The sequence below is a fragment of the Thermobia domestica genome, chromosome 1, assembly GCF_964235325.1.
Source record: "Thermobia domestica chromosome 1, izTheDome1.hap1.1, whole genome shotgun sequence".
Lineage (NCBI taxonomy): Eukaryota > Metazoa > Arthropoda > Insecta > Zygentoma > Lepismatidae > Thermobia > Thermobia domestica.
This window is the reverse complement of record NC_137454.1, coordinates 204,310,568-204,333,052: the sequence shown is the minus strand read 5'-3', so window position 1 is coordinate 204,333,052 and position 22,485 is coordinate 204,310,568. Positions and strand designations below refer to the sequence as shown.

The 22,485-nt window shown below is 33.5% G+C and overlaps 1 protein-coding gene across 1 annotated transcript in view; it reads right to left on the bottom strand.

Moving 5' to 3' along the window:
- Positions 1 to 9,161, bottom strand: part of LOC145693109 (bis(5'-adenosyl)-triphosphatase enpp4-like) — a 48,847-nt gene extending 39,686 nt beyond the window's left edge. The window contains exon 1 of the mRNA XM_081768819.1: positions 8,708 to 9,161. Coding sequence (XP_081624945.1) covers positions 8,708 to 9,055 — 348 coding nt within the window. The 5' untranslated portion in view covers positions 9,056 to 9,161. The remainder of the gene's footprint in view (positions 1 to 8,707) is intronic.
- Positions 9,162 to 22,485: the final 13,324 nt, after the last annotated feature.

The window sequence follows — 22,485 nt, the reverse complement described above, 5'->3', positions numbered from 1 at the left end:
GTTGTACAATTATTGTGGTGGTATTTTTAATTATTACCTTCATATAATTTTATTTTTCAGCATGTAAAAATCAAATATTGTTATAACGTTAAGTTTAATTCAAATTTATATTATTAACCTTTTCCTTTTTCTTCACATTTCTCATTGTAACAAGATATTCCAAAATTCACTTAATTTCAATTTTTTTTTTTTTTATTCAAGGCATTATCACTAAATTTTATATCTATTGTTCCCTTATTAACCTTTTATATCCATGAGTGATTCTGTTAATAATAACTCACATATTTTCAAACAAAATATTATGATTTCATTCTAATACATGTTATGCTAATGCTGTCTTCAGTGCTTTAACAAATTTAAACTAATCTTTTAAACTATTTTAAAACTTAGCAAAAAATTGGTTACTTACCAATAAATTCTCCCGTGAGGAAACTAAGCACCCTCCATACGTATTGGAACACCAAGCTAGTTCCGTCTTCAGTGGTAAGATAACAAGGATAAAAGCGGATGAGAGAAAAAAAGGAATACATACCACATCCAAAATATATATCAAAGGTAGGTAACCAAACTCTATCAATGTTGCAAAAATCTAGACTTAAAGCTGCTTTTTATATTTGTGAATAAAGAATGATTCTTTAATCTCCCGTTGTTTTTGCTGAACCTATCACATTAACCTGCTTCAATTGCGTGTATGTTGTTTTAAGTGAAGCGCCAATCCCGATATGCCCTCTTCTTGTGACTTTTTTGATTGTCTTTTTTTTTTTTTTTTTTTTTTTTTTTTTTAATTCGAGTGTTAATGTTGCTTTTTGTTTGACCTATATATGAGGAATCACATTCGCACTGAGCACGATAAATACCTGACTTATTTAGTGGATCAACAAAATAACTTTTAAATCCGGTAAGATATTTTTCTAAACTTTTTGGGGAGATACTGGAAGCAAGTATGTTATGCTTTGGCGCTTCACTTAAAACAACATACACACAATATAAAGCATGTTAATGTGATAGGTTCAGCAACAACAAAGAAACAACGGGAGATTAAAGAATCATTCTTTATTCACATAAATCAGCTTTAAATCTGCATTTTGGCAACACTGATAGAATCTGGTTACCTATCTTTGAAATATATTTTGGATCTGATAATTGTGACGTAACGTAGACATCGCGTTTTCTTCAACTCGCTCATTCTTTCGCACTGTGGTATTTTGAAATCCTTCACGTTATATTGATCTATTCTGTGCTATATATTACTTTTTCCAAACCACTTTTCTCTCATCGTCTTTATCCTGATTACCTTACCACTGAAGACGGAACTGGCTTGATGTTACGATACGCGTGGAGAGTGCTTAGTTTCCTCACGGGAGGATTTATTGGTAAGTAACCAACTTTTTGCTAATTTGAATCATCCTCTCATGCACCTATATAATAATTTTAATATTTTAAAACTTATTTAAACCTACTGTATTCTTTTGATGAAATTCTGAAATCCAACCAACTATTATTACATGTAAAATATAATTGTTTCTGGCGTTTATTGGTTTGTTTCCTAAAATGAGTCCGAACTTGAGTCAGAGAAGTTCCAAAGGTAAGTTTTAAAAGTTGCTCCAAAGAATATATCTCCTTTCAAATTCAGCTCCAGTAATAGCCTTCTTTTCCACAAGCGATTTCCTTCTTTTTTGGAGCATTATGGGATATAATGTTAAACTGAGTATGTGGTACATCGTTTCCCCTTCTTTCGTTCAATTTCCTTCCCTTTATAGCGAAACAGTTATTCTTTAAAATAAGTTTCTCACCAAAATGAACATAGCATATAAAACATTTATACAAAGGTTCCCTTTAGTCAAGGAATTGCAAGTTCCCATTTTAGGTACAGTACAGTTCATCATTTATCAGTAATCTGAAAGAAAATACTTAGCTTTTATTGAATTTGCAAATATATATATCAGAAGAAATAAGGCATCTTCAAACACACATAACGTAAGCTCAAAACTTTTCATTAGTTTTTCATTATACTAAATCTTAATGCATTCTCACAAATATAAAACAAAATTACAGAAGAGAAAATTGGCGTACCGGTAATTTGTTTGACACTTTCTGATTAGCATATATATATAAAATAATGAATGGAAGTAAATACGAAGACAGAACGCACTATATCATATGTTTCTGTATGTACTCTGTTAGATAGTACTGGACCTGTTGTGATTGCAGGGCTATAGTTCGACTGTTCAACGTACGATTAAAATTTGCCCTATTTTCACTATGTGAAACGAGGAGTTTGCCCTCATTTTTTACTTCTATTCTTTATGCATGAATGGATCTCTCTCTCTCCCCGGAGTTTTAACAATTTCGAAGAACTTAACCTCCTAGACCTTCCCTTCTTTAATGCAATTAATCGATTGATTTGTATTCATGACCTTTATCAACAGAAAGCTATATAGGACAACATATACCATTTAAAGTGAGATATCAACCATTGCTGCGTTCGATGCTTGTCACTAGAAATTGACCCACGGAATTCGAGCACCAAAGTCACGAGCTTTAGCCTGTAGACTAGGGAGGAGGGGTTCCCTTTAAAGAGTTCTTTCAAATTTCGAGTCAAAGTATGAATGGCAGATAAGTGAATATAGAAAAAATATTCACATACTGTGCAGGCCCAAAACCACACATTTCTGCGGAAGTTTAACAAGTATGACATTGAGCTTCGGAAGATGCCTATAACATTCACCTAAAGTCCTTTGCATTTTGACAGTTATCTTTTGAGAAGTATATCCGATTTAAATGAAGGATTTTGATCTAATATTCAGTATTGTGCTCGTTGGAGGCGCAAGGGAAATGGCGCTGTTAAGAACAAGGACTCATAGTTCTCACATCATTTTGAAAAGTGGTTGAAACTCTTGCTGTAGGTTCTTGAGAACCTGAATATATTTAATTAGATTAGCTCAAGTACCTAATTTAACCGTACTATAGCGTATTCCCGTAAACTGTTCCTAGGTCGTGAAAAAGTCTTTAAACTGCCCTTGAATTTATCTAAACCTTGCAGCTGAATCAAAATAAATTAGCACGCACAACGAATCGAACCCAGGACCATGCGCTTTAGCCGCTTAGTCACAAAGAAACATATGGAATTTTTCGTTTCAATTTGGTTAGGAATACTGTGAATAGGTGCAAACTTTAAAAATGCGTTTAAAGAACGAATGCGCACCGACAAATGTGCTAATAATTCGTAACCTGAGAAATTTAATACGTATTCTTAATGTGTTATATCAGAAAAGAAAGATTGCTTACACTTTTTCGTTCTAGTCTTTTCATATTAGCATTTCACTCTCCTGTCTGTTTTCAGCATGCTATGATGTTAATTCACACATACGGTATTCTTTAGAAGTACTGGTGTTTCACGTACCTAAACTTATAGAATTTATTTATTAAAAAATACGTCCTCATGATGAAAAAATATTTTTAACACGTTGAAATGTTCAAAAGCTCAGCTATAATTATGTCATCGGCTGGTTTGATAATGACAAAATTTTCTATTTCATTCATGATAGTAAGACTGCCATGCCTGTGCCTCAAATTCTTTTTTTTTTTTTTTTTTTTTTTTTTTTTGTTTACCTGAGTTGGAAGTGGATCTGTCTGTTGTGCAACAAAGGGGAAGGAGTGTGATAAGCAAGTATATAAGAGCTATTACCAGAAATACTCTGCTTTTGAGTAGATTAGATAAGTAGATTAAAGAAAAAAACTTAACAGAAGTTACTTTCTTATTATGTCGTTTTAGTGCTTATGTACACAGAAATCTCACACGCATCCTACTATTCTAAAAGAAATAGAAAAAAAGAAGAAAGAAAGAAAAGGTAAGGGAATTCGATCCGGTGCCAAATGCTTTGCAACTTTGTAGTCTTTTACTTTAATCACTCATCCACGGGGACGCCATTGAAAAAGTTTCGTATTTATACCACCCACTGAGCTTTTTTTAGCTATACCGCGTCGCTTCGAGCATCAAGAGAAGGTGTTTTTGTTCGTTTCTATTTGTAAATGAAATATTGATTACAGAAACTACTATATGTCTGACAGACAATATAGACACTAGGTTTAAAGCAATAAACTCAACATTTTACTTTCTTCCATTTTACCTTCTTTTTCCCGTCCCATACAGAAAATGTGTGAATTTCTCTTCATCGCAAAAATCCCTCGAAAGCATGATCGCCAGGATAAACTCAATCGAGCTTAATTTTGTATTTTGTTCATATATATATATATCTTTTATTATTTCTTGGGAAAATTTTCATGGAAGAGATGCCTTTTATAATCTCCACTTACCACTAAATTACTCAACTTTAGCCAAAGGCGAAGAGAAAATGTACTAAATGCGAAAAATCGTGAAGTACATTATACCGCAAGATTTAATGAACATAGATGTACTTTCATATCATTATGTACTTTCATTTCGGTATATCGATGCAACATCTTTGATTGAATACATCGTATAAAACAATTAAACGGCAGAATTGCCTGGTTCTTCCTTAAGATAATGATGTACAATGAATTTAAGGTAATCATGGTCTGAGCACGAAATCCCTTAAACTTTTATCAATTTCACGGATCATATATGTTTCGAAAATATGTTTTATCTTTATGGCTATTACCTGTTTCAATAATCCTAAAAAGGGCTTGAGCCAAAGGTATTATTATTTTAACGTCACACGATTATGCACCGAGGCAGTGATGATAATGGTAGAATGATGAAAGTTGGAGAAACAAAAAAATGTAGCTCGAGCTGGAATCGAACCAAAGACCCCATGCAATACAAGCGAGCAATCTACCACTACTCGCCTGCTCCAAGAGTATGTATTATTTTCTTAAAGTATCTTCGTGGAGACTTCCAAATAGGATGCCGAACAATAATTTTACTTCAAAATTCCTATGTATGTGGTATATGTGGTATCTATCGAAAGCTCGATTTATTTCAGATCATGTGTGAACTATAAGGTACGGTGCTGATTGGGGCTAGCTTGTCATGGAAGTAGTAATTTTAAGCTAAAATGAGTTACTGGATATAAACTAGGACTATATTAGATATTAAGTTACGCCAAAAGAGTATTTCTGGACAGCATAGCACCTGTATATTATGTTTACAAGTATGGGGTAACCAGACTCAAACCAGAAGTGCTACAGGACTGTTAATATTTCGATTTTTTCCTTTCGGTGATTTGGCTCAGTTCATTCCGTTCTTTTGAACGAATTTGTTCCAGTTACCATTGTATAGAAACTCTTGTATGGCAGGGAATAGAGAGGTCAGCTTGCACCTGGCAGTAATCATTAATTGGGGGATGCATGATGGATGTGAAATGTGGCGCGCAGCTGAATGCTGTGTTTAGGAATTGAATAATTTAAATGGCGACTGTCATATTTCATAAGTTATTTTCTCAGGAATTTCTCTCTAATTTAAACTTATTTAAATTATCAAGCGAAGTTTGCATCACAGAAGAGGTTTTTTTTTTTTTTTTTTTTTTTTTTTCTACTATTCTGTTTCAGTGAGAACACTGGAATTAAGTAAGATTTGTATTTCGTGTGAGAAAGAGTATAAGTTATTTTCCAGCTTCCGCAGAGAACGACTGAAAGAATCATATATTTGTTATAATAGAAGATGTTCATCGTAGGCCTATTTAAAGCAAGTTTCTATGAGAAGTGGCATTTTTTTTTTGGGGGGGGGGGGGACACTTCAAGGCTGAAAGTACGACAAATACTGTTAATTTGTAATGTTTGTTAGTGGTACCAAAACATTATTAGTGAGTGCTAATTTATGTCAAAATTAAGATCAAAATCTCTATGTGATTGGCTGAACTACTACTGAAAAGTAGGTTTGGAAGCTTTTGTAACACATTCTGTAGGTCTACTTGGGGACCAGGGTTAACTGCCGAAGTTGATGCTCTCTTCGGTCGTATAAAATATAATGTTGGACGGTTAAGAAAGAAGGCAATTTGGGTGATTGTTGGAATTTGCCGAGAAACATGTTTTCTTAGCGAGTGTGGGTTTTTATGAATTTTGTTCTATAACTTGGAGTTCGAGAATAATATGGTGGTTCCAAGTGTAGTATTTTCGTTTATTATTTCAAGCACTGAATACCGGTATTTGAAATACCAATTAATTGAGCTGAGCGAAGCGAAGCTCTTATACCCGGGTTAGCCGTTTGGTTGTCCGCGAACTCCTCCTAGACCGTTTGGCCGATCTCAACCAAACTTAGCACGCTGATAGAGTATGTCGTGCTGAGTGACAACATAGGTCGAAATCAAAAATCCGATGTACCATCGAGGAATAATCACCGAAAAACGCTTGCATAGACTTAACATGGGGAAAAAGTTTTCACGCGATTTTTTTGTCAACAATTAAAAATGGCATTTATTATTGCATAATGGCCAGGAATGATTACGTAGTTTAAGCTCGCTCAGCTCATTTCATTGCAATCGGGTACATCCATTGCATTCCTAGTTTAAGACTATTCTAAGATTGAAAATTAGAACAGTAATAAATTTTCCGTTACTTCAGAAACAACGTTTAACACAATTAATGAAAGAAAGACGGCAGGAATCACCATGATTCCTAACCCGATTCCGTTTCGGAGGAACTGGCTCCTCAGAACATTAATGGAACTGTTGCGAGGAATCACTGAATCGAAATCATTGAACGGATCAAATACGAATGAACTGCCTAAAAGAAAAATTTGCCTAACCTGCAAGAAGGTAATTTGAGTAGAAGCAGCAGCTTCATAATGAAGTCTAAAAGGTGCGGGTGTAGTTTTAGCGCAGCACATTTTGGAAGATCTACAGGTAAAAATCAATAATTTGAATGAAAAGACATATTTATAAGAAACAAATTTCTGCAGGTGACAAAATTAAATACAAAGTAATATAGCGATATTTCAACAGGTTGACTGCCAAGGTGATTTGAGGGTACTGGTTCCAGGAGGCCATAAACTTCTTCTTGCCTCTGGCTCGATTAAGGATAGTTATATCACATTTTTGTGGCGATACTTTGTTTCTACCGAAAATGTACCAATGGGAGCCGAGCACCATATGTGATGCTCATGGTCTTTCACTAATTTGGCACAATGAGCATCATATTGTGTTGAAAACAAATTTTGTGCGGAAAAAAAGGAGGAAAGGAAAATTACGGAGGCTGCTAAAAGATTCCATCCCAACTTAACCTACTACCAACCTAGTGTGGTAATTTCTAATAAAAACAAACTTACCAATAAACTATCATGGTATTTCAAAACAACAACAGGTTGTTGTACTACTTCCTTCCTCCTGCGGATCGACTTCCAGCTGAGGCGGCCCAGGTTAGGAGCATCCAAATACCTTCACATTACATAAATAACAAAATATCCCCCTTAACAGGACTGGAGGACCGTAACTTGCCTTACTCTTGTTTCCATAAAATTTGTGTTGCAAAGCGTAAAAAATCAATTATGTTGCATTTCAGTGGGATTATAAACTGCATTTCCTATTCTTGTCTATTCATTTTTTAAAGTTTACATTTTTATTAAATATGTTTCATATCATTTACCAGCATATTTTAAATCTAATACATTTTGTGTAAGTGTCAACATTTATTATCAGCATCAAACATTAAATAAAAGGTTTCCACATTCTCCTATAAATTCAATTACTTCCACAAATAAAAACTTAGCCAAAAAAAAAAAAAAAAAAAAAAAAACTATCTAAGCTATAATAATTTAATTTCCTAACAAAAAAACATTTTAATAACTAGTAACTCAAATATTACACAAATAATCTCGTTATTATCATTTTATACATAATGTGAATAAAATTATAACTAAACATTTTAAAATAAATTGAATTCTTTTACTTTACTTCTATTAAAAAAATTAAAACCTACCTCTCATACACTAATAAACAACATAAAATACTAATTAATAACAAATAATATATACTAATTTCATATACCATACCTAACTAAAAATATTTAAATAAGCATTCTTATTAATCAATATGATGCTCAAGAACCTGGATAAGTTAGTAATTTGTGATATCAGACATGAGCATCATATATAGTGCTCATGGCCCCACAGAGAAATAAGGTGAGCACCATATATGATGCTCATGGCAGTCAACCTATTAAATTTACAAGTGTACGGTTACTATTATAAAATCATTACAAGCGCTTTACGACAGATGAAATAAGTGAGTGGATATGAAAGATTACTCTATTAGATGTTTTTTTCCTCCCGCACTCCTGCCCGGGCCTACCTAGCACATGTTAGTTTGTGTTTTTAAACTGTAGTTTTCTAAGTTACACATCCAGAAGCCGTACTTACACACAAATCGTAAAATAATTGTAATCTCTCAACAATTATTTCTGGTGAGCCACTTGAATATCATCTATGCCAAGCGCTCATTGGAAAGCTTTTAATGGACAATAAGAAGATTAGTGAAAGAAAATTTTCCAACAATTCTTTTTAGTGGTGCACAAAAATAAACCTGTATGGTCTAAAAATTTCCTTTCAGAAAGAAATTATTTTTTAAAAAAAGTAAAAGCTTTACTCTTCTTTTGTAAACTGACAGATTTACCTGATAAAAAAAAGATACATTCTCATTCTTCACCTATACTTCATACATGGTATAAAGCCTTCGTTACCACAATATAAAACATGACCGGTGCAACTTTTATTTTCGTTTTGGTGACTCACCCAAATTGGCGTAACATTGTCAGAAAAATTCCACAGCTTTTCACTATTATTTAAGAACATTTTACTGCTCACATCATACACATTATTGTCTATGACACCATGTATTTCTGGAAACACTCCTGTTGCAATTGAGTGATGATTTGGAAACGTTCTCGTAATAAATACATTTTTGACATATGGGCTATGCGTTCCTCTTCTCATAAGCAAGTCTAAGTTCGGAGTGTGAACTCTGTGTATATAATCAAAGCGAAAACCATCGAATGACACAATTATAACAATAGGATGTTTTGAAATACAATACACCTGCATCAATACAAGAAGCAAAACACAAAGTATGCTTAGTTTCATTATAATTAACAAAGTTGAAACCAGTTATAAAAATTATCTTTATCGTCTTTTTCCATACAAGTGTGTACTATCACTTGGCAGACGGCAATTCAGCACAGTGATGCCAATCTTAGAAATTATAAAATCCCTTCTCAAGAGGTAAAAAATTTCCCAAACTTCCCAATTCCATAATAATAATAATAATAATAATAATAATAATAATAATAATAATAATAATAATAATAATAATAATAATAATAATAATAATAATAATAATAATAATAATACGAAAATGAAACTGATTTCTATCAATATACAGGGTGTTTCAAAACAACACCGACAACGTTTGGGAGGTGACTCCTGACACCAAGATAAAACAAAAAGAATAGACCAACCTCGATGCATATATACTTCCTTTCGGAGTTATAGGCTGCCGAAAACATGAAAAAATGAATTTTAAAGGTCCATAGCTCCAAAACTATGGGATCTAGCCTAGTTGGGTCAAAACTTTACTTAGGAACTACTATGTACCCTGTCCAATTATTCATGTTTAACCATTTTTATGGCGGTAGTTGGTGAGTACCGGTACTTCAAGTTATATGCTCGCAGCCGGATTCCCTCTACAAAAATTATTGCGTGAGTACCTTAGGATTTTGAAACATGGATTTTTGTATAGTTTGGGTTGGCTGCCAAGTGCTGTAAGTCCAAAATGCCTGTTTTACAGGAGAGCAAATTCAAAGTTCGCAACGCTCTGTAAATTCAGAAATGTGTATTTCTTCAGGAAAGTACTGCTCAATAATGACTTTGAATTATAATATTGTAAGTACATTGTAAGTATTTGCAGCAGTTGCAAGGTTCGTCAAAATTAGAAGTTGCAAGGTGAGGTTATGTTAAGTTTAAAGTTGCAAGTTCGTCACATTGTAACCATATGGTTCAGCTCATCGAATATTTATGAAGAAAATTTTTAATTTTTAAGTGCACCTCGTATAAAAGCACTCTCAAGAATTCTTCTCTCAGCAAACAGACGAATATGCATATGTGTGTGCGTGCGTCGCGTCTGCGACGGAAATCTTGGTGATCCTCTCGTCTCCCCAAATAAGGTACTAAAATTCAGCACAGAGAACAAACTTCGTCTCTAAAAATTCCTGCCTATGGGTTGTCATAGCTATTTTTAGCTTTGACATCACCAGGCTGCATTGTGAGCCTGTCCACTGCGAAGAAACGCGAGGAGACGGGGAGAAAAACTAAGTTAGTCTGACTGGTGCAACTAACAGGACAACAACGTACGACCACTTAGAGTCAAAAATAATGTTTTATTTTAACTAGTGCAAAAGGTAGAAAATGTAAATGGTACGACGATGAACCAATGCAAATTATGTGTTGCGTTAATAATAATAAAAATGTTACCTCATAAAGAAGAATTGAAATCTTAAAACATTTGTACATGATTATTAACTTTAAAATCCTCTTAATGACGAGGAGCAGCAGAGCAGCGTAAAGTTTCTGGTCTATCAACAAAAGACGAAATGGATGAAGAAGGAATGAAACCCGTAACCTTCAGGACTTCCCCCTGGAACTACCAAAAATGATCTTTCTTCAATATCAAAGCGAGTGAACAGTGACAGTGAGATTGTGAGAAATAACGATGTAGTGAAATACAACCGGTAACCCGCGACAACCGGGTCTTCCGCGATTGCAATACGAATAATTGGGCCTAACGCTTAATTTCATTATCATATTCAATCATTCAAATTAAAGTGCCAAATGTAAAGTAATATATGTTAGTGCTGTTATAGTGTTGTTAATTAAAGTGAAAAGTGAAATTTGCGTATCCTTTACCGAAATAATTATCATGGCATGAATTTATATTTTAGTTTAAGAAATAATCTAATTTGCTTTTCTTTCAGCATAAACAACCAGTGCCTATACAAAGTAATCATTTCCTATTATTAAATTGTATCGGCATCGAGAACACAATTAGAATCAGCTTTTGTGTCGATTTCCCAGAACGTTCTGTCCCGAACTCTGAACCGTGTTGTCTAGTGGCTATATGGTCGGCTTTGCTGAACGATCCAAACTGTCATTAAAGTCTAAAGGAGACGACCAAAAGGTAAAGGATCGAAACCCGGACCATTGTAAATGCCTAAGCCCACCTAGGGATCTGTAGGACACGAACCACTTACTGTTATAAAATGGCTTATCCCGACCAGGGACATATAAGGTTCGAACCCTGATACTGTTATAACATGGCGAATGCTGGTACTTCTGTGGGAAAAAGACTACTGTGAAAATGAACTGGGATTAAATAACTAATTGAAGCATTACCCTTACACTGGCAATACTGTTTAATGTTAAGAAGTAGAAGAATAGCAACTGTGTGAGCAAACAATACAAATTCTTTATCTTCTTAGCAAAAACTGTGAGACTAAACAATACAAATTCTTTGCCTTCTTTCATGGTTTCGTCCAATTCTTCATTGTTGCGGTCAGTCCAAAAAAGGGGGTGACAAGGGGATATAAAATTCAGTACGCCCAAATATCCTTTTTCTTGGCTGCTGTGATGGGTCTTCTATCAGGGTATGCTGTTTCAAGTTCATGCTGAATCAGTTGTAGTGATGGGCTCTCAGCTCTGAACCATTATGACACGGTTAGACTGAAAAGCATTCATGTCATTGTACGATTGCAGTTTTGGCATTGTATGATCACCACTTGCATCACTGAAAACACGTAAATCTGTAACTGATTGGGGCAAAAATTTCTCTATAGATTGTGCAATGCGAAGACAAGGCGAAGTATCGAAACGTCAGCAGAGGGCTCTAGTGGTAGCCTAGTAACACACAGTCTCACAGTTGTGGTGGTATTCTATAGTGACTGGAAGAAAGAAATAAGAAACGTAGTTATTCCCTTTTTATAATCAGCGAGAGATTTTGTCTTCTACATTGGTCATATAGAGTTGCCCAAACATTTCTATTTTCTACTCAAGAATGTAACTATCTGAAAGGAACGCATCTGCTATCTCAGGTTAAAATCGCAAAAAAAATGTACTTATTCCCTTTTTCCAATCAGTGGTTCAATTAGGTATTCACAGATACCATAAATGTCTTTTCATCGCCGCAAATGCTGCATTCATAAATTTTTCGTTATGATCAGGCACGTAGCCAAGGGGGGGGGGGGGGGTCCGAGACCAGAAATTTACATTATAAGTAAATATTCCATTCAATCAATTGCGAATTATTGTATTCTTTTTTGCAAAAAATACCATTATTTCACAGAGAAAAAGCATCACTTTGTTAATAAGTAATGGCCTCCAACACAAAATACTAGCCAAAACTAGCTAAATGAACGTTACCCACACCTAGCGGACACCCATGTATTCAGATGCATAGAGCGCAACGTAAGGAATCGTCGTTTCAATTTATACTTACATTCAGATCTTTTTCCCTTGCACGAATATATTCGTGGTTTTAAGTTAAGCGGTTAAATATTGTGAAGATTGAGATCTAAATATAGTCCTACATTAGTGATTTTTTCCTCATGAATGCATGTGACTGGTAGAAATAAAATAACAAGTGACCCATTAGTGAATTCAAAACTTTAGTTATATATATATATGAGACATTAAAATAAATTTATTCAAAAAATGATATCCAGAAAATATTTCAAGATTGTATCATAAAACCAAATTCAGACCATTTGCTATCACGATGTTCATTTATTAGTGCATATAATCAATTCATTTTTCGTTGTTAGCTATGCATATGCATGAAGTATTAAATTTAATGATATTCCAGACATAAAATTTTGGAAAAGATTAAATCCTATCTTATATTCTAAAATTATATCATCATTATAGAGCGGCAGAATGATTTTAGAAATGGTGGATAAACACCGTGTACGTGGGTTTTCTCGGTGTTCACCCGTTTCCTCCCACTTTCTTCCTTCCACCATTTCATTCATTACTCATCATCACCGTCTCCTTCAGCTTAACTGGCATAACTGTGGGACGTAAAACTCAAAGATTTCATTTTATGATTTTAGAGAGCCAGATAAAGTCTCCCCGAATTAAGACTAAATTAATGCATTATGAATATTTGTCCTTCCTACCACAAAACAAATAAAAATTAATGCTATTTGTATGTTACCTCTTATGTTTGTATTACTTCCTCAAAATCACCCTTTTAAATAATTGATATTCCACCTTTTCCATACTAATTCTTCAATACAATATTTCGATCAATCAATCTTCTTTTAGTTTGTTTATTTTACATTGATTCTTTAAAAAATTTCTTCTTTTCGTTGAAATCATAAGGTGGGGAGCAAAACCTCTGTCACTTATATCAACTAAATTTCTCGCGTAATGTATTCTGTATAATACAGATACAGAATAGTGGCACATTACAAGTTGAAAAATTTTCGTTCGCCTTTAAAAGGAACGATATAATTGTGTTTCAAGTAAATAAAATTTCTGATATGAAATAAGGATAATTATTATTTGTTATTATGTATACAGAAAGAGAAATTCGATAATTTTCTATAAAACAAATTCAAATGATAATGGATTGTCTTGAGTGTAAAAGACATACAGATACAAAGATACGATTAACACAGAACAAATGAAAAATGGAAAATATATAAAGACAGGTCTATGCGATATACAAGGGCGCCCATGCTGTGATTTCCAAGGGGGGCAAGTATAAGCGACATTTCAAACATACTTTCAAATTTTGATGTAACAATTCTAAAAATTCTATTGGGTTTTCGATATTCCGAAGTACAATTTCCTCTAGGGGGACGAGCGCCCCACCTTGCCCCCCTGATGGGCACCCTTGGCGATATATGATGTTTGATTAAAATTCAATTTGTAAAGGATTGACTATGGACTGATTAAATATTGACTTGCGTGATCGCAACACGTCTTTGCGATCAATTTCCAACAAACAACGTTAAATGTATTTTTTCGGAATTCGTATAATGACGTAAATCGTAAGATTTTGGGATCTTGAAACTAAATTTATCCTACTGAGTCTTGAATTCGAATTTTAGAACAAAATTTCTAAATAAACATGTTACCTGTTTGGTGAAATTTTTGCAGAGAACAAGCAAAATTGTACAAAATTACGAGCTTTCCTTTGAGATTTGATTAACATAGGTATGTTAATTCCACGCAAAGTAAAATCGCAAACACGTCGTAAACGAAGAGAACAATTTCGCGAACTGTGATCACAAAGGTTTGGAAGAACGATATTTAATCCGTCTCGTTGCTTGCCGTAAATTGAAAGCAAAGATGCGTTGCGATCACATAAGTCAATATTTAATTGGCCTCTAAGGCATTAGAGAAGAAATTATTGAAGAAATATATAAATCATCAAGATTAAACTTTGGTAAAAAAAAAAAGGATTGGTGACTTATGGCAAGCAGATTTTGTTGAAATGGGCAGTGGAGCATTAAGAGGAATTTCAAAAATAAATTCAGGATACAAGTATTTACTAACGATCATTGATGTATTTTCGAGATTTGAGTTGCAATCCCCGTTAAAGATTGGTGTTAATGTTCCAAAGCATTTGAATCTGTATTAAAAATTTGGAAAGCTAGTAATTTAGAAACAGATCAAGGAAAAGAAATTTCTAACAAAAACATTAAAGAATTAGCAAAACGTTATAATATCAAACATTATTCAACTTACAGTGGTAAAATAATCCTTTAAGTAGAACGTTTGAACAGAACTCTTAAAATAAGTAGAAAAATGTACTATTCAAGAAAATTATAATTGGTTATAAATATTACAAGAATTGTTTAATGAGTATAATAATAAAGTTCAAAGAACAATTGGTATGGAGCCTGTACAAATTAGCGAGAAAAATTAGTAATTAATATTAGAAAGAGTGTATAAGGAAAATATAAACGTGTTAAACCAAATTTATAAATAATGTTTATGTTCGTGTACCCAAATCTAAAGGATTGCTTGAAAAAGAATAATCACCTAACTGGTCAACGGTAGTATTCGTTGTTAATGAGGTCATTCCTTCGAGTCCACCGACATTCAGAATAAAAGATTCACAGAAAGAAGAGGTTAAAGGAAGTTCTAATCAATCAGAATTATTAAAAATTAAATATAAAGATGAATATATTGCAGAAAATGTTTTACAAAAGAAAAGTGATAACATATATGATAAATAGTTAGGGTCTGATGATTCGCATAATACTTGGATAAAGAAAAGTAATCTATTTGCTGTAATTTAGTATCTTTACCTTTTATGTAGATGTACTCTCATGCGCAATAAAAATTGCGCGTATACTGTAACTCGCGATTTTTCGCATTTATTCCATTTTCCTTACGTTTATGGGTAAAATTCGGTTATTAGTATGTAGAGATAGTAGAAAATAATCTATCTAAGGAGATACTTCCAAAAAAATATAATAAAATAAAATTATAAGCAAAAAACAAAATTATGCTCGGTTTTGTGTATACTGGCAATAATGATTTCTAGGGATTTTTCAGTAGCAGAGCACGATTGCGGAAGGAATTCAGTAGGGGAGTCGAGGAGTTGGATCAAGGAACTGGATAGTGGAGTAAAATGTTGCATTTATTGGTTAAAACCTAGTGTGTAGATTGTCTGCCAAATATGGCCGTGTCCAAAAGATACAAGTGCACATTTGAAGTACGCTTATTTCCGGAAGTGACGTCACCTAGTGTGCGTCAAAAGGTCCAAGTTCACAAGTGTGCGAGTGCATAGTGCGTAGTGTGCGAGGATGTACACTACGTTAGTATACTTGTGTGCTTAATATGGCGATTTCTCGTAGAATGACCTAATAAAATTTTAATAGGCATATTCTTAATATTTTTGTTTAAGTAAATATATTTGTGGACTGATTTTATAATAATTTACTTGATAAACATACAAGTTAGTGATTTTACAAGTCGAAAATAAAAATATTACGCAAATAACAAATGTATTTACGTTATGTTCTGTGAGTATGCAATAGAATTTAAAATAGTATAGGGAAAACAAATAAATAGTTTCTTTAATAATGCTATAAAGACGTTTGTGCTTAAATATTACATGGTTTGTGTAGCTTAATTGAAATAGTTGCACTATCGGTAATGCGGCTATTTGCACGTAAATGACAAATTTTAATGGTGTATGAATTAAAATATTAAGTTCTAGCATAGTATACATAGATTATTCATTTCTCTATAGCTACAGCTACAGCCGCAGCCGCAAATGTTAATTCATAGACACATAAGCCTAATTTTATAGTTTTGATTCTAAACGAATTCTTTCAACGCTGCCATATTTCCTTGCACTTGAGAGAGACTGTAATATACCAATTACCGTACATTGTGTATTTTTGACAGGTACCGAAAAGTGAAATACAGATCAAAAATTCCTTTCTCCACATTTATCAAAGATTTCACAAATTACTCCTGGTAAGTCTTTAATATGGCCATTTCATTTTTTTATTCTTCGATTTAGCGATTTGATCTCTCGGTTCCAGTTTTAAGAACTTGCCTCTCCACCCATATACTATATATATAAGGTAGTAGCTAGGTTGGTTCCTTTTTGTACCAAAGTATAATATTTTATTCACATAATATTGACGAGCGAGTGTTAGCGAGTGAAGGCTGGTTGGAACCACGCAGAGCACTTTCTTTTCCGCCTTCGTTACGAATCGGTTCATTGAACGATTCATTGAAAGAAATGTCCAAAGTAAAGACTTACCTTCCTCTTAATTCATATAATCCCATTACTGTACCCAGTATTAAAAGATTATGAACAAATAATTTCTTCCGTATAGTTGAACAATGAGAGCCATTACATTACATACTGTATTTTTTCATAAAACCGTCTCTTAATTTTCATAAAATTCTTATTATATTTTTAGTAGTTTATTTTACGTTTATATTTGGACGAGGGGATTTGTTTCGTTACTGAATAACCATTTTCGCAGTGGGAAGCATGTAGGAGAGTATATTTCAAGAGAGATGTAGGGCGCCGAAAGCGTAGTAAAATGCACGTAAATGTTGAAGTGTATACAATATACAGAACTCCATTCAAGCAGGCTTATAAGATAGTAATCTCACTTTTTTTGTTATTTTTACTATAGTACTTTAATTAGGGTTATCCGCCTTGAGTATGCATTATCCTTATAAATTGGTATTTCATAGCGACATAATAGCTTTTTCCTGTAATTTTGGTCCTCATGTTGTTCAACTTTAACATATCTTTCCTTGTCATCCTTCTATGTATTAACTTTTGCTGTAGATTAAGAATACGGAGACACTATTTCGATGATTTCCAGGTAAAATCAATAAATTCACAGTGAAAGAATAACATCTAAGGAACTTCAATATTAGCGCAATATGGTAGAAACAGTTCAATCAGTATGCCTGAAATGAAAGAATACAGTAGAACTACAACAATTATACTGTCATTGTTGTGTAATCTACCGTACAGGAAGCAATTATACTCAGTATCAACCCTCTCCCAAAGTAGTTTTGTGCCACATTATTGTAAATACCGCTCCCCTCGGTGTCCTAACGCTCTTGTACGTTGCCTACTTATAGTTGCAATAAAATTCCTAAACTAATTCGCAAAAGTGTCTTCAGCGCCCTAATCACCAGTGCTACTCTTCTTTCGGGAGATTATTAAATATTCCCTCCGCAAGCATGCCTAATAAAGTAGAATATCGCCAATAGTTTAGTGTTTTTTATGCTGTTACGAGTTTATTGTGCACATAAGACAACGCACACATATACTATATATGTATTGCATTTATGCTCCGCTCTTGTTAATCTGCGCGTGAAATACCCAAAATGACAAATATTTGCAGGCACGGCAAAGCTGAAGCTGTTGGCATACATGAAAAAAACTCTTAAATCATTTTATGGTTACCCCATATAGTCAATCTGTACGGTTTATTTATCTTTAATATAACTGGAAAGTCATTCATCTAAAAAAAAAAAAAGCATGCTAATTTTTCTAGTACGCGAAATTCTCCCTTCTTTTGTTATCAATGTTCCATATTCCACCATAACGAGGCGCTGTAATCAAGTGCTGATCAAAAGCTAATTTTACGAAGTGTACACTATTTAGTGTGCACTCCATTTTTAGACTTCGAGTGTGCATCCTCGAAGTGTGCACTATGCACTTTTGGACACGGCCTTAAATTAGCTTCTGTAACCAAGATGTATGAAAATATAGAAACAAAGAGGAAATCTCCTGTCTTGAGGTTGGAAGTGACATGCGCTATGGATATTAGCATTTATTTATTAAGAAAAAGAGAACAAGCAAAATGTAGTTTCCGTGGTTAGGTGGGTAGTGTGGTGGATTAGTAGTTCTTACACTATTTGACACTAGATCGAATTTCATCTTTTTTTTACAAATTATAATTTTCATGTTAATAAGAACCGAAGCAATATAATAAGAACATAACTTATTGATATTTTGCTGTAATGACGTATTTATCCAGTATTAGAGTACTATTGGTAATAGGTATTGTTTTCAGTTCATGCTCTTGTATAGCTTCTCCCATCCTCTTTCCTTGGGAAAAGAACAATTTTGTCTCCAACAAAGTGTGAAGGAGGACAGAAAAAGACATCTTAATGTCAAACGTGATTTAACGTGATGAAATGGACTAGTTTGCCATTATTTTTTTAAAAAGCTAAAGTAAATCATTGAAGTTGGCTTCAAGTTAGCTTTTAGCTAAAAATATGTTTTTCTTTATAAGACTATACTTTATAAGGCAAGGTGTGTGATCATATCCACAAATTTAGCTAGGGAGTGAAAGATAATTGTTTATACGAACACTTTACAGATTTATGTGCGTGAAACACCAATACGCCATGGTTTCGCTTATCTGATCTTCCTTTGTTCAACATACCATATGATCCGACATATCATTGCAGATAGCACCAATCGGCAAGAAGAACTGCAAGTTGTGGTCTTAATCTGTTTTTCATGCTCTGGAGTCTATCGTTAGCGCGCCCGTCTACACCTTGACTCATATGTCTATCATTCAGGACAGACACATATCCAGGTTTTCTATTCGGAGGGGGCCAACACGAATCCTCGTAAGCACGTAATTCTAATGTTTTAAAAATATCAATATCAATAATAATAATAATAATAATAATAATAATAATAATAATAATAATAATAATAATAATAATAATAATAATAATAATAATGCAACAGTTCTGTATTTCTCTTAAACTTTTTTTTTCATTTATAAACCGGTTTACTTTGGAAACTGCATTATAGCACAAGCAAAAAGAAACATATTTTCTAGAGAAATGTAACTAGAGAAAACTGTCTGCTGCGTATATCACATAACAAAAAATAGCAAGAAGACATTGAGTGTATCGTTCTAATATATTAAAGTTAAAAACAGAACGGAAAAGAAAAGGAAATGTTAATCCTATTTAAAATTGTTCTTTAATTCCACCTGGTATAATGGCATTATGGTATGTTCTTAGAATTATAACAAGACAACAGCACATTGCCCAAATTTGGACACTGACTCCAAGTAAACTGATATAAAAGAACCTCAAAAGAGTAAAAGCAAATTTATTAAAAAGTGCTTGAGTTTCGTAGGGGGACAGCCCTCAGTCCCTCACGCTGGATACGTCCCTGATTCAGTGCAGTGCATTTATTTGTTATAAAATATGATTATTAGATGCGTAATGTGTAAGATTATATCATAAGTTTTACTTTTAATAGTCCTTTTCTTAACAGATCCATATTATCCGGCGTTCTGCCTGCCTGTTTATGTCGGATAACGAAACTCTACTGTATTTCCAAAGCTAGCATATACATGAACTAGAAATGTATCGTCCTAGAACAGACAATAGTGTGAAATGCTTATATTAAAAGGATGGAACAAATTAAAAACAATTTAATATATTTCCTAGGTATTAGATTATCATCTTAATGTGTCGATTCTTTTTTAAACATAGTTTTAATAGTCATACCATTCGCAATATTCTTAAAGAAATCGAAAGAAAAGTTTCTGTGTGTCTCTTGTGGCAAAGCGGCTTAAGTGCATGGTCCGAAACCGATTCCCACGTTAAGGTATAGATAGAGTTCCCATATTTCAAAAATGCAAATCCGGGATGCTACTAAATTACGAGAATCTTTGACATGCTTAAAATTGAAAGTGTTGAATACTAATTTACTTTCCTCCATTAGATAGAGTTGTTCAAGTATTACGTTATCACATTTTTATTCATTTCAATAGACCTTCTTCCAAGGGTGCCGATTACTTTGTAAATTTGCAAGGGGGGGATTCAAATGCAGAAAAGATATATATATTATCGAGTGCAATTTGTCTTAAAATCCTCATATATATATGAGGATTTTAAGACAAATTGCACTCAAATTATGTCAAATGTTGTATATTCATAAATACAAAGGAAGTCCACATGAGATTTTGGGGGGCCCGGCCCTCCAGCCCCCCAGGATCGGCATCAATGCCTTCTTCCTAGTTAAGCAAACTTAAGCAGATGATTTACTCCCTCCCCTGGTAAGCAAATTTTTTTTCTTCAAGATTTGTTACCGGCAAGTGGGCCACTAGGTGTTGACGACGCTTATGGCATGGGGAAGCTAATAAACAAACAAACCAATAAATAAATCTAAAACCTTATAAAAAAGTTTTCCCAAAATTTAAATCTAGCAAAATCATTTGTTGGTATTCCAGAACTGTAAATTTACTTCTATCGTAGCTTTGATATGAGAATGATATGTCTGAAATTGTAACAAAGGTCATTAATACTTTTTTTTTTTTGCTTTAGTCAGATTTAGGAGTTTTACTTGACAGTCAGTCAATTTGGATCTATGATTTCAGAGTTTTAGAGATTTCCTTGCATTTTCATTCCTACAACAGTTTGTAACTAACACCATTAACGTATCTCTTTCGATATTTCCATAGGTAATGGGTTGGTCACTCCCAGTATATTTCAAACAATAAACTACGGTGTCTTACTCCATTAATCCGCACTACATTTTATATCTAACAACTCTGTGCATTTCCCCTTAAATCTGCAAACTTTCTACTAGGTTAAAACTGAGCAGTTTCTATTTTCTTCCTTTCTTGCTAAAACAAAAATGTTTTTTAGACAACCTAGAAATGATGACTCTATACTACATTATGTTGCATAGGGCATTTTATGTAGCATATCATTTGACAATTGGACACTTTCTTCGTATATTGAAAGCAACAGGGATAAAGTCCTTCTACACTTACATGAGAAGTAAACGAATGCTTTTTAATTCGTGGAATTGTGCCAATGCACTAGGTCCAAAGAGTTTTTAAGATAATAATAATAATAATAATAATAATAATAATAATAATAATAATAATAATAATAATAATAATAATAATTATTATTATTATTATTATTATTATTATTATTATTATTATTATTAATATTATTATTTTATTGACTTAAGTTTTCCTGAATATTAAGCAATATTTCACACAAAGCTGGTATTTTTAAACAAATGTGTTCGATATCAAGTTTTCATAAAGTAGTCACTCTCTCCTATAAATAATTTCAGAGGTGCCGCGGTGGCTCAGTGATAAAGCGTTCACCTTTGGTGCATGGGACCCTTGGTTCCATCCCAGCTCGCACCAAGTGAATTTTGTAGTGGACAAACACCATGTGCATGGGTTTTCTCGGGGTTCTCCCGTTTTCTCCTACTTTCTTTATTCCACCATTTCATTCATTTCTCATAATCACCGTCTCCTTTACCCTAGGCGGTATAACCGTGGGTCGTAAAACTTAAAGATTTGATTTCAAATAATTCCAGCCCAAACAGTGACAGGAAGTGTCATTTCGAATAAAACAAACTACTCTAAAAAATTCTGAGTATTATTATTTTTTTATATATGCAATTCTAGCGGACCTTATTTCTAAATCGAAGGGTAAGAAGACTAAATTCACTCTCTTATTATTATGGATTCATTTCAATTGAAGCAGTTAAAATAACTGGGAAAAATTAGAAAGCCATACCCTATATTCCAGTGGGCCACAACCGAATAACGCGACACACTGGCGTGCCCAGCAAAATGAACAGTGTGTCGCAAACTTTTACATATTATTTACAAGAGTATTTGTCGAGTTTATTTTATTTATTATTATCACCGATTCTTCCACGGATAAACTGTCTGTATACAGTTAAAGAAACAAGTATCACTTTGAGGGAATGAGTGTAATTATTTACTTTAATAGTAAGGTATATTTTCTTGTATTTTCTACCGGGAATGACTGCATCCGGTTTAGAAAGCTGGAACTAACAACAAAGGAACCCGATGCGCCAACCACACACCACCCTATAGTCGTGAGTGCCATAAGTCTTTTTCTACGTCTTGGCACCCTAAGGGTTGTTGCCTTCAAAGAGAGAGACAGAAAAATGACTTAAGTCCATTGCACTCACATGCTTAAATAAATAA